The sequence below is a fragment of the Schistocerca piceifrons genome, chromosome 5, assembly GCF_021461385.2.
Source record: "Schistocerca piceifrons isolate TAMUIC-IGC-003096 chromosome 5, iqSchPice1.1, whole genome shotgun sequence".
NCBI lineage: Eukaryota > Metazoa > Arthropoda > Insecta > Orthoptera > Acrididae > Schistocerca > Schistocerca piceifrons.
The window spans coordinates 79,889,944-79,902,700 of NC_060142.1; the positions used below are offsets into that span (position 1 = coordinate 79,889,944).

General features: G+C 41.4%; 1 protein-coding gene across 1 annotated transcript in view; it reads left to right on the top strand.

Moving 5' to 3' along the window:
* Window positions 1–12,757, top strand: part of LOC124798666 (UDP-glycosyltransferase UGT5-like) — a 90,468-nt gene that overhangs the window by 35,497 nt on the left and 42,214 nt on the right. The window contains exon 2 of the mRNA XM_047262166.1: window positions 11,052–11,301. Within this exon, the coding sequence (XP_047118122.1) occupies window positions 11,065–11,301 (237 nt within the window). The 5' untranslated portion in view covers window positions 11,052–11,064. The remainder of the gene's footprint in view (window positions 1–11,051; window positions 11,302–12,757) is intronic.

Genomic DNA, 12,757 nt, shown 5'->3' on the forward strand with positions numbered 1-12,757 from the left:
TAGTGCCACGTTAACTTGCGACCATCCACTCTCTTGACTACCGCTGCCAGCAGTTACGTACAGTGGCTACATTTCTACTAAGTCTTTCTGCAGTATCGCAAAAGGAACATGCAGCTTGTCGCAGCCGTTACTAGCGCCACTCTTATGCAACTGGCGCGAAATTTGAATAGACAAGGAAGGAGACAAAAATTGCCCATCTAGCTATCGTCCAATATCTCTGACACCTATTTTATCTAAAGTTTTGGAATCCGTGATCAACTCCCAGTTGTGTGATTATCCGACAGGTAATAACATTATTACTGCAGTACAATTTGGCTTTAGGAAGGGCAAATCCACCGTCCATGCCATTGACTCCCTGATTAAAAAAGTGCTTAATGCTTATGAAGGAAAAAGGGAAAAATTTTGCTCAGGCTACCTTTTGTGATCTTAGCAAAGCCTTCGATTGTGTGGAGCATATTTCACTCCTCAACAAACTAGTTTATTATGGAATCACAAACAGTGAAGTTGACAACATATTCGAGTCTTTCCTCAGCAACCGTAAACAAATTGTTTGTATTGGTAAACAGAGATCACACTTAGTAGCTGAAGTTAAGTGCAGTGTGCCACAAGGCTCAGTATTAGGACCTCTGCTATTTATCCTAATGACAAACGATCTACCATCTTACATAAATACTCACTCCATTCTCTATGTAGATGATACCACTTTTTTCAGTATCAGCTCAGACGTGGATATGCTCCAAACTGTGGCAAATGACACAATATCACAAGCATCAGTCTGGTTTCGAGCTAACAGGTTCCTGCTTAATGAGAGTAAAACTCAAAAGATTGCATTTAGATTAAGATATCTGCCAGGAGCAGACTTCATGGATAGTGTTAAGTTCTTAGGTATTGTTATAGATAGTAAATTGACTTGGGAGCCACATATTAAATACATTAGTGCAAGGCTGTCTAGAGTGATGTATTTGTTAAGGAATTTAAAAAACCATGTACCTGCGGCCTGTGTAAGATCGGCCTACTTTGCTTTTTTTCAAAGCATTATATCTTATGGGCTTTTAATATGGGGCAATAGCTCACACCTTCAGGACATTTTGATACTTCAGAAGAAAGTAATTCGAATTATCAAAAACAGTGATTAACTAGCCCACTGCAAACCACTGTTTATCAACTTAAAAATATTAACTGTTATAAAATTGTATATTTACACTGCCCTACTGCGTATAAAGAGCAATTTATCAGAATACCAGCGTAGAAGAGATGTACACTCTCATGGAACCAGAAATAGTAGCCATCTTGACATACCTTACTGCAGATTATCCAAGTCACTGAGCAGCTACGAAGTGGTGGGCATGAAGATGTTTAACAAACTGCCACTAGAGTGGGTAGAAGCTCCATTTGATTTATTTAAAGACAAATTATTCAGTTGGTTAGCTGCAAATCCTTGCTACTCACTTCAGGAATTTTATGACTCTAAAATATCATAGTGGTACCGGTTTGGAGAGTACAGCATAATTTCCTTAACTGAGTAATTTATGATGCAATGTTTTCATATTATTTGATGTTAAATATTGTATTTTATGGAAAATCAATAGTAACAGAATGATCTTCATGTATATATGCTTTATAACTTGTCAATTGCTGTAATAGCTAAACGACAATAAAATTTCATTCAATTCAATTCATCGTCTTTCAGATACAGAAACACGTCTGCCAACTTAATAAATGTAGTAACACTACAGGTGGTCTTCTAACACAAGTTGCAACTAGAATGTCATCAGATGCTTTCTTTCGTTGATTATCTGACTGTTCTTCACCATACAGGCTCCACATGTTCGTAGGGAGCGATCTGTCATTGATGAATAGGGAAATCTTCTGCAGCCAAGATCACTTGGTATTTTTGCTATATTTCACAGTGACCAGTTTCGACAGAATCTTGCTGTCATCATCGGGTCTTCGGAAAATTCTTATTAACGTACACACATAGCACCAATACAATGAAGACACGTTCCGCCCATAGGACCCGACACAACGTTGGTCTGTCAAACACATGAAAAGAATTTATAAAATATTCATTGCACCGTCTCTGAGCTCAGAAGTGAAGGTGAACAAAGCGGAAAGTACAGTCCTAGCCCAAGCGCAACAAAGAGTTTCTTTGTGTTTGCTTCATACAGTGTTTTGAGAGCACATTTAATCATTGTTGGGAAACTGATTGATGAAATGGTGAGATGCAAGCAGTTACAAACTCGGATTCAGACGTAGCACAGCCACACGGAACACTGTCCTGCTTACCGTGGACAACACGGTAACCCTTTGGCAACAGCCTGTGACTACCTGTGGTGTCGGACGTATATCTGGGCCATACGCACACGTTTCTTCAATATTTGGGTGTATTGGATCAACATTAACAGCTGCAGTATTTCAGCAACAAATAAATGTAAAAAATGGCCCGTTTGGTTCACATTAGGGAGCGGTAGTGCAATCGTTGGGCTGTATGCGTCTAAATGACATAGGTTATTTGTTTGCGAAACCATTGGAATGCCATATCTCGTTTCTCTGAAAGAGATCGTACTCCCTTGCGCTTCGATGTTTTTCTGTCAAGAAGTGGATCTTGCAGTCGACTGTTTTACCGGCTCGCGTAACGTAAAAACCGACGCATATTCACTTAGACTATCACAGTTTGTGTGTGTGTGTGTGTGTGTGTGTGTGTGTGTGTGTGTTTTAGTCGAACTTCGGCTTTCTGTCAAGTTCTACCACTTATAGCTTCACTGTGGCATATAAAATTTAAAAAAAATATCACTCGATGGATATCCCCTTAGGCTCATTCTCTAACGGTCCTAATTAACCCTAACGGCTATTACTCTGCAGAACTGAATTAGCTAAGACTGTTTTACAAGATCTGATTAAATTTAATAATCGTTGAGATAAGCCAGAACACTTCCTTCTGTAATGGAATGTGATATCCAAATCCATACTTTCATCCCAATGTCTATAATGCTCTGATAGCAAGTGTTCAATGTACTGTCGCAAACACTTAGCACATTAAGCGTACAGCGTGGTCACATCTGAACCTTCTTGACCAACGTTTATTTCAAAGTGCCAGGCCCCTTTAGGCAGATTCTGCTTAACGCAATATGCTCCAGTTCGGAATGAATGGACCTATAAAATGGTATTGGATCTATTGTAACGATAATTGCTGAAAAGTTAGCTGTTTATTATCGAAAACGGCTACGTGGTGAAGTAAATAAATTGTGTTTGATGTGGTGTTACACAGACAAAAAGTGAATACATGCGCAGTAATTATGCATATTGCTGTTCTGTATTTCGGAAGATTTTCAGTTCTAAATTGATAACAGACATTGAATACTGTAATATCAGTTTTGTATGAAAGTGAAAAGTTTAACGAGAGAGAGCCATAAACTGAAAAAGGGCTTCTGAATAAAATATGAGATTCAAGATAAACGTTTTGTTTTTCTTTTGTGTCACGACAGGTCCTATCCTTAATCTTGTTCTTGTTAAAAAAATATTTTCGTCAGTCCATTCCTTTTATAACTCTCGAACGTATTTAGTGAAATTATTTCAGTTATGACAAGATTATTCGAGTGCCAAACGTAGAAGCATAATATGATACATACACAAGTTGCAATGCTTACACAGTACCGGTTATACAACACCTACCCCGTGTAAGAACCGTGCTGCATTGGCTGGTTGATACAGTTGAGGGCCGTAATTGGAGGTATACTTCATCAGGTAATTCCACAGTTTTTTCTGTAGAGAACTCATCTCACGTCTTCTAAACATGTCCCTCCCACTGCAGAAGATAACGCTCAGTCGTGGCTTCATATACAGGGCTACTACTAATGATTGAAGCGATTTCATAAATTCACTGTAGCTCCATTCATTGACATATGGTCACGACACACTACAGATACGTAGAAAAACTCATAAAGTTTTGTTCGGCTGAAGCCGCACTTCAGGTTTCTGCCGCCAGAGGGCTCGAGAGCGCAGTGAGACAAAATGGCGACAGGAGCCGAGAAAGCGTATGTCGTGCTTGAAATGCACTCACATCAGTCAGTCATAACAGTGCAACGACACTTCAGGACGAAGTTCAACAAAGATCCACCAACTGCTAACTCTATTCGGCGATGGCATGCTGAGTTTAAAGCTTCTGGATGCCTCTGTAAGAGGAAATCAACGGGTCGGCCTGCAGTGAGCGAAGAAACGGTTGAACGCGTGCGGGCAAGTTTCACGCGTAGCCGCGGAAGTCGACGAATAAAGCAAGCAGGGAGCTAAACGTACCACAGCCGACGGTTTGGAAAATCTTACGGAAAAGGCTAAAGCAGAAGCATTTCTTAAACAGGAGATTGGAAAACTGATGGATCGGTCGTGGTGGAGATCATGATCAGCAATTCATGTCATGGCCTCCACGCTCTCCCGACTTAACCCCATGCAATTTCTTTCTGTGGCGTTATGTGAAAGATTCAGTGTTTAAACCTACTCTACCAAGAAACGTGCCAGAACTGCGAGCTCGCATCAACGATGCTTTCAAACTCATTGATGGGGACATGCTGCGCCGAGTGTGGGAGGAACTTGATTATCGGCTTGATGTCTGCCGAATCACTAAAGGGGCACATATCGAACATTTGTGAATGCCTAAAAAAACTTTTTGAGTTTTTGTATGTGTGTGCAAAGCATTGTGAAAATATCTCAAATAATAAAGTTATTGTAGAGCTGTGAAATCGCTTCAATCATTTGTAATAACCCTGTATGAAGTGCTGCTGCAATTTTGATGATCATAGCTATGCCTATCGAGTAAATTCTTTAATGAAAACTAGCCGATTACCTATCGCTTACATTATTCAATATTTTTTACATCCCCTCCACTAATCTGGTCTGTCTGTTCCAGCTGGTTTTCTATTATATTCCATGACTTACCTTTATTGACTTTGTTAACCCAAACATAGATCTTTTTATTCGTAATGTTACTCACTTACCTTTGGTTGTTCTCTTAACTTGTACAACCTTTAATCATCACATCTACCATGCTTATGTTTGTGTGCGCAGACAGATTTGGTTTATATTACGTCTGTATGCGTAATAATGAATTCTTTGTTTTTGTCTCGTTTGTAAGCAAGTTATACGTTTTTATGGTACATCCTATCGTACCATCAAATATTATTTTTGTGTATCTCTCTGCACCTGTTAAGTTATATGTTATCTTGTCTCTTGATTTATGACATATTCATTACTTCCACTACTTCGTGTGTCTCAATCATGACTTGTCTTTTAGAGACAGCTACAGAGAAAGTAGCTTTACGCTTTGAAAGATTTATAGAATAACAGAAGATTCTCTGGAGATACAAGCAACGAAACAGAAGCAATATCGTCAGTAACTTGGGATCTTGTAGTCGCAACCACATAGTTTGCAAAGTACGAACTCTCTGAGGTTGTACTGTAGACTACTGCACTCAGATTTTACCATATAAATACTGAACTCCTCATGGTTTTCCAGTAACTCCATTTCCAGTTCCTCACCTTCGGCACTGCTTTAACTTTCCACATTTTCTATTTGCAGTCTCATTTGGTGGATCAATTCGTAAAAAGGGGTCCATACTCTCGTCGGCAAACCAGTTGTTATAACTTTGGCTGTTGTTTCTCGTTTGTAATTTCTTTATACTGTAACTTATAATCCTCCCTTCCACTCATAATCAATGTTTCCTAAAGCACAAATGTTCAACGAGTCATCGTTCCATGGATTTACAAATGGATTAACAAGACAATCAAATTATATGGAGTGTACCTCTTGTAGCACAAGGTAGATTGTTTGCAGATGACGCTGTAATTTACTGTCTAGTAAAATCATCAGACGATCAATTCCAATTACAAAATGATCTAGAGAGAATTTCTGTTTGGTGCGAAGTGGCAATTAGCTCTAAACAAAGAAAAGTGTGAGGTCATCCACAAGGGTACTAAAAAAATCCGATAAATTGTGGGTGTACGATAAATCGCACAAATCTAAGGGTTGTCAATTCGACTAAATATCTGTTGTTGTTGTTGTGGTCTTCAGTCCTGAGACTGGTTTGATGCAGCTCTCAATGGTACTCTATCCTGTGCAAGCTTCTTCATTTCCCAGTACCTACTGCAGCCTACATCCTTCTGAATCTGCTTAGTGTATTCATCTCTTGGTCTCCCTCTACGATTTTTACCCTCCACGCTGCCGTCCAATGCTACACTGATGATCCCTCGATGTCTCAGAACATGTCCTACCAACCGATCCCTTCTTCTAGTCAAGTTGTGCCACAAGCTCCTCTTATCCCCAATTCTATTCAATACCTCCTCATTAGTTATGTGATCTACCCATCTAATCTTCAGCATTCTTCTGTAGCACCACATTTCGAAAGCTTCTATTCTCTTCTTGTCTAAACTATTTATCGTCCACGTTTCACTTCCATACATGGCTACACTCCATTAGGAATTACAATTACGAGCAACTTAAATTGGAAAGACCACACAGTTAATATTGTGGGGAAGGCGAAACAAAGACTGCGCTTTGTTGTCAAAACACTTAGAAGATGCGACAAACCCATTAAAGAGACAGCCTACATTACACTTTTCCGTTCTCTGCTGGAATATTGCTGCGCGGTATGGGATCCTTACCAGGTAGGATTAACGGAGGACATCGAAAAAGTGCAAAGAAGGGCAGCTCGTTTTGTGTTATCGCGCTAAAGGGGTGAGAGTGTCATCGATATGTTATGTGAGTTGGGGTGGCAGTCACTGAAACAAAGGCGGTTTTCTTTGAGGAGAGATCTATTTACGAAATTTCAATCACCAACTTTCTCTTCCGAATGCGAAAATATTTTGTTGACACCCGCCTACGCAGGGAGAAATCATCATCATAATAAAGTAAGAGAAATCAGAGCTCGAACGGAAAGATTTAGATGTTCCTTTTTCCCACGCGCCGTTCGAGAGTGGAATGGCAGAGAAGTAGTATGAAAACGGTTCGATGAACCCTCTGCCAGGCACTTACGTGTGAATTGCAGAGTAACCATGTAGATATAGCTATAGAATATAACTTATGTCGGAGTCTGAAACTACATGCATGCTTTCTTCACAGTCAGATGATGCTTTTACTTGTGTGTACCGTCTATATATTATCTTTGCATATATTATCCACCTCCTTTCCACGTGAATCTTACTTTCTTGAACTATTGTCGTCTTATTTTTTTTGCTAAACTCAATTTTGTTTTATGCGGTCCTATAGATCTGTGATCGGACAACAATGAATATGAAAACATATACATGAATGTAAACCGCCTGAAGATGGGCACAAGCCCGAAACCGGTCGTGTGCTAAATAAAATCACCTTATATTGTGATTGGTAGCGGTTATTACTCTGTGTAGAAATATTACGTATACAGATACGTTACAGATATTACAAATTAGGCAAATGAAATTGTTACATTATTGTGGAACCACACTGTCATTTATAATGTATAGAATGGTTGCTGGCGAATAGAATCAGTTTAAATAGACGTGGTCTTTTTTTGTTGCATAATTTTAACCCAGAAAAAGAAATGGTCAAAGTCATGTTCACAGTTTTTAAGCAATGTTCTCCCGTTCAGAAAATGTGTGGTCTTTACTGCAATGATTAAAAGTCACTGTTCTGTCGTAAAGATAAAGCCACTGTTATTACAGGTTCACTGTTCGATTTTCCTACAATTATTCACCGTCACAGTCAATCCAAATCAATCCTGCGACGGATGCCATATACAACATCCCCACTCTGTAAAAACCGTGCGTGGGTGGCTGGATATAACAGCCTAACTATACACATGTGGGCTGAAGGCTGTAGTCAGAGATATGCTGCATCAGTTACATCGGCAGTTTATCTAAACGAAGGGACAGTTTGACAGGACAAGTCCTGAGCCATCAAGAAATACTTAGTTTGATAATGCAGGAAACCGTGAGAGAAATAAACTGCAGAGGGCGACCAAAAAGTGATTAATGTAGGCAGATGAAAGTGGATGAAGGTTTCAGTAACTACGCAGAGTTGAAGAGGCTTGCACAGAATAGACTATCGTGGAGAACTGCATCAAACCAGTCCTTGGATTGAGGACCACATCAACAACACAAAAAAATGCTGTGTTCGTGTTCTTGTACGAGGGCCGTTCAGAAAGTAACCTCCGGTTGATTTAAAAAAATACACCAAGTTAAATAAAAATATTTTAATATATACATCTTACAACTACATCTTTGCACTATTTTTCTACATAGTCTCCATAGCGATTGAGGCACTTATCGTATCACTTCACAAGCTTTGAAATTCCTTCTGCATAAAAATCACCCGCTTGTGCCTGGAGCCAGCCTGTGACCGCATCTTTGAGCTCTTCGTCGTCATCAAACCGCTGTGACCCGAGCCATTTCTTCAAATGCATGAAGAGGTGATAATCACTTGGCGCCAGGTCTGGGCTGTAAGGTGGATGGTTGATAACGTCCCACTTGAAGGACTCAAGAAGGGCCGTTGTTCTGCGAGCAGAGTGAGGACGGGCGTTATCGTGCAAAAAAACGATACCGGAAGTCAGCATACCACGGCGTTTGTTCTGTATAGCCCGTCGTAACTTTTTTATTGTTTCACAGTACACGTCTTGATTAATGGTCGTACCACGTTCCATGAATTCAACCAACAACACCCCTTTGGCATCCCAAAACACCGTTGCCATCAGTTTTCTGGCAGAAAAATCTTGCGAGGCTTTTCTTGGTTTGGTAGGCGAATTTGAATGTGCCCACATCTTTGATTGTTCTTTTGTCTCAGGGTTCACGTACTTAATCCAGGTTTCGTCAACGGTCACGATTCTGTTTAACAATGGTTCTCCTTCGTCCTCATAACGTGACAGAAAGTCTAATGCAGAGGCCATTCTTTGAGTTTTGTGGTGGTCGGTAAGAATTTTGGGCACCCATCGTGCACAGAACTTACGGTAACCCAATCTTGCTGTCACTATCTCGTACAAGAGAGTCTTAGAAATCTGTGGAAAACGAGTAGACAACTCCGACATTGAGAAACGTCGATTTTCACGAACTTTTGCATCAACTGTCTGAACGAGTTCGTCAGTCACCAATGATGGTCTACCACTCCTCTCTTCATCATGAACGTTTTCTCGTCCACTTTTAAATAAACGTACCCATTCACGGACAACTCCTTCACTCATAACTCTTGGTCCGTACACGGCACAAAGCTCACGATGAATAGCTGCTGCAGAATATCCTTTGGCTGTAAAAAACCTTATGACAGCACGCACTTCACATTTGGCGGGGTTTTCTATTGCAGCACACATTTCAAACTGCCACAAAAACTAAACTAGCGCAGGTACGACGTTCACTCGACCACGGCTTGATGCCGACTGACCTGTTGAGTGCGTGAACGCACAGATGGCGTCGCTACTCCCCCCACAACCCCCACTGTGACCAATCGGAGGTTACTTTCTGAACCGCCCTCGTACATAGGTGCCATTCCACTTATACACTGAAGAGCCACAGAAACTGGTACACCTGCCTAATATCGTGTAGGGCCCCTGCGAGCTCGGAGAAGTACCTCAACACGACATGGCATGCACTCGACTAATGTATGAAGTAGTGCAGGAGGAAATTGACACCATGAATCCTGCAGGGCTGTCCATAAGTCGGTAAGATTACGAGGGGGTGGAGATCTCTTCTGAACAACAGGTTGCAAAGCATCCCAGATATGCCCAATAACGTTCATGTCTCGGGCATTTGATGGCCAGCGGAAGTGTTTAAACTCGGAAAGAGTGTTCCTAGAGCCACTCTGTAGCAATTCTGGATGTGTGGGGTGTCGCATCGTCCTGCTGGAATTGCCCGAGTCCATCGGAATGCACAATGGACTTGAATGGATGCAGGTGATCAGACAGAATGCTTACGTACGTGTCACCTGTCAGATTCGTATCTAGACATATCAGGGGTCCCATATCACTCCAACTGCAGGCACCCCACGCCATTACAGAGCCTCCACCAGCTTGAACAGTCCTCTGCTGACATGCAGGGTCCACGGACTCATGAAGTTGTCTCCATGCCCCTACACGTCCATCTGTTCGATTTGAAACGAGACTCGTCCGACCAGACAACATGTTTCTAGCCATCAACAGTCCAATGTTGGTGTCGACGGACCCAGGCGACGCTTAAAGCTTTGTGTCGTGCGGTCATCAAGTGTGCCCAAGCTGGGCTTCGGCTCCAAAAGCCCATGACGGTGATGTTTCGTTGAATGGTTCGCACGCTGACACTTGTTGATGGCTCGGCACTGAAATCTGCAGCAATTTGCGAAAGGATTGCACCTCTGTCACGTTGAACGATTCTCTTCAGTCTTCGTTGGTCCCGTTCCTGCAGGATATTTTTCCGGTCGCAGCGATGTCGGACATTTGATGTTTTACCGGGTGTCTGATAAGCACGGTACACTCGTGAAATGGGCGTGCGGGGAAATTCCCACTTCATCGCTACCTCGGAGATGGTGTGTCCCATCGCTCGTGCGCCGATTATAACATCGTCTTCAAACTCACTTAAATCTTTATAACCTGCCATTGTAGCAGCAGTAACCGATCTAACAACTACACCAGACACTTGTGTTGCATTGGCGTTGCCGACCGCAGCGGCATATCTGCCTGTTTACACTTCTCTGTATTTGAATACGCATACCTATACCAATTTCTTTAGGCTTCAATTTAGTATATACGTTCTTGCGATATTACTCCATTCAAACGTCCATGGGGTGTGGTAGAGCTAAGTTGGTACTAACAACCATCCATGAACAAAATTAGGAACGGTGAGCAACTATTAAGACAGGATAGCTTAGGTTTTCTTCTGATGACTTCCATCCACATCTTGATCTGATTCCATGGAAAGTTGTTACAGTCCTTCAAGGTTCTGGAGTGTTCGTCTAATGTCGGATGCTGCTGAATCGCTTTTGTGCTATCATCGTGTTCTAAGCTTTTAGATTTACACCAGATATGGGACACAAGGCAGCGTTTTCAGTGACTTCTTCGTCTGCTCAGGCACAAGACCACCATGTCTCCGTTGGCGGTGGTCCTGCTGGCGCTGGCAGTGGGTGTTCCGTCGGAGGCGGCGAACATCTTGGCGCCCGTGTGGTTCTCTGGCGCCAGCCACTTCGCCATGTTCGGGCGACTCTTCAGGGAGCTGGCGGCTAGAGGCCACAACGTCACAGTCATCAGCCAGTTCCCGCTGAAGACTCCTCTCAAGAACTACCGCGACGTGAGCATAGCATCAAACGAGAAGAAGCCAGAGGTTAGTTATCGCCGCACATTCACCTTCCTTTACTCATCAATCTGGAAGTCGATAATTTGCTTCACGTGTCGCTAATCAGTTGGATCGTTTATTGATTAGTACGATTTTAGTAACCCGCTACTCAATACAGCACTGAACAATAATTAACAGACATACAACAGCAATGAAACTTCTTGTAGTTACACATTAAACACAAGCGTGTGCATTTCGCTTCAACACATCATCGGCGGGAAATTAGGAACGTTCCGGAACTTTTTGAACAGACCTCGTATATTCAGTTAGACAGCGCCCGTTTCATTATTGTTTGAAGTATACAGTAGGCAATCGCTAAGCCGCTGCGCCGTGTCGCAGCTGTTTAAAGAAGTGTTGTTACATGGTTGTAGATGCGTGAGATTTGATTGAAAGGAAGACTTTGAACAAAGTCTGGAACATAATACTATAACAGGAGCACGAAAATTCAATAACCGATACGGATGATTCCGTTTTGGAGGATGTAAATGAGATATCGACAAGCATGCAGATATGCTAGGAATGTGATGCCGATGATATGAAAGAGTAGCTCACTTGTGACTGTAATGATCAGATCATGTGGGATGACGAAATTATTGAAAACATATTGCAGGCAAACGAACACCAGGAAATGCAAGAACATAAAACAAAAGAAGCCGTAAATGTAGAAAATGATGCAGGATCACGTCATGCGGAAGTATTTCGAGCCCTGGAAACAGTTTTCAAATGGTTCGAAAATAAAGCGTGTGATATCGTGAGTTTACTACAATTAAAACGAATTCGTGATGTGGCAGCAATAAAGAGAAAAAAATGTTTACATCAGATGACAATTACTAAATGTTTTAAACAAAAACTAGTGTGACTTTTGTTAGGTATTTCATGATTAAGCTTGCAGTATTTTAGTAATTTTATTAAAATATGTAGCTATGTACGAAAATGTCTCTATTTTCTTAATAAACATTGTTTTTATTGAGTTTAATAAGTTTAATTTGTTTTTGTTATTCTGAATAAACACCTAACATTATTTATTAATCTTAGAAAGATAACAATATGACAGTGTACCTAAAAGCCAACCAGACACAGGAAATCTAGATGGTCTTTCTATAGTTAATAACACAAAAATCGCTTTTCTTCAGCCATTCAATTATTCGGATTTTCTATAATCCTAAAGACGTACGGCAACAATTAGTCCTGTTAATCGAGTCTCCACTGTGGCAGGAAGAATGCATGACGGAATTTGTAGGCGAATTGTGGTATACAGGGTGCAAAATTTAGTATATAGAGATGCCACCTATGGGAGCAAGAGTGGCTCTAATCCGGCTGAGCACGACTGAAGTGAGGTAGGTTGACAGAAACGCTGCTTCAGATCTGTGCCAGAGTTCACCAGTCGTTGCAGCTGGTGAATGGAGGCATACCAGTGTCTTGGCAACCCGTGACCAGATGTTTT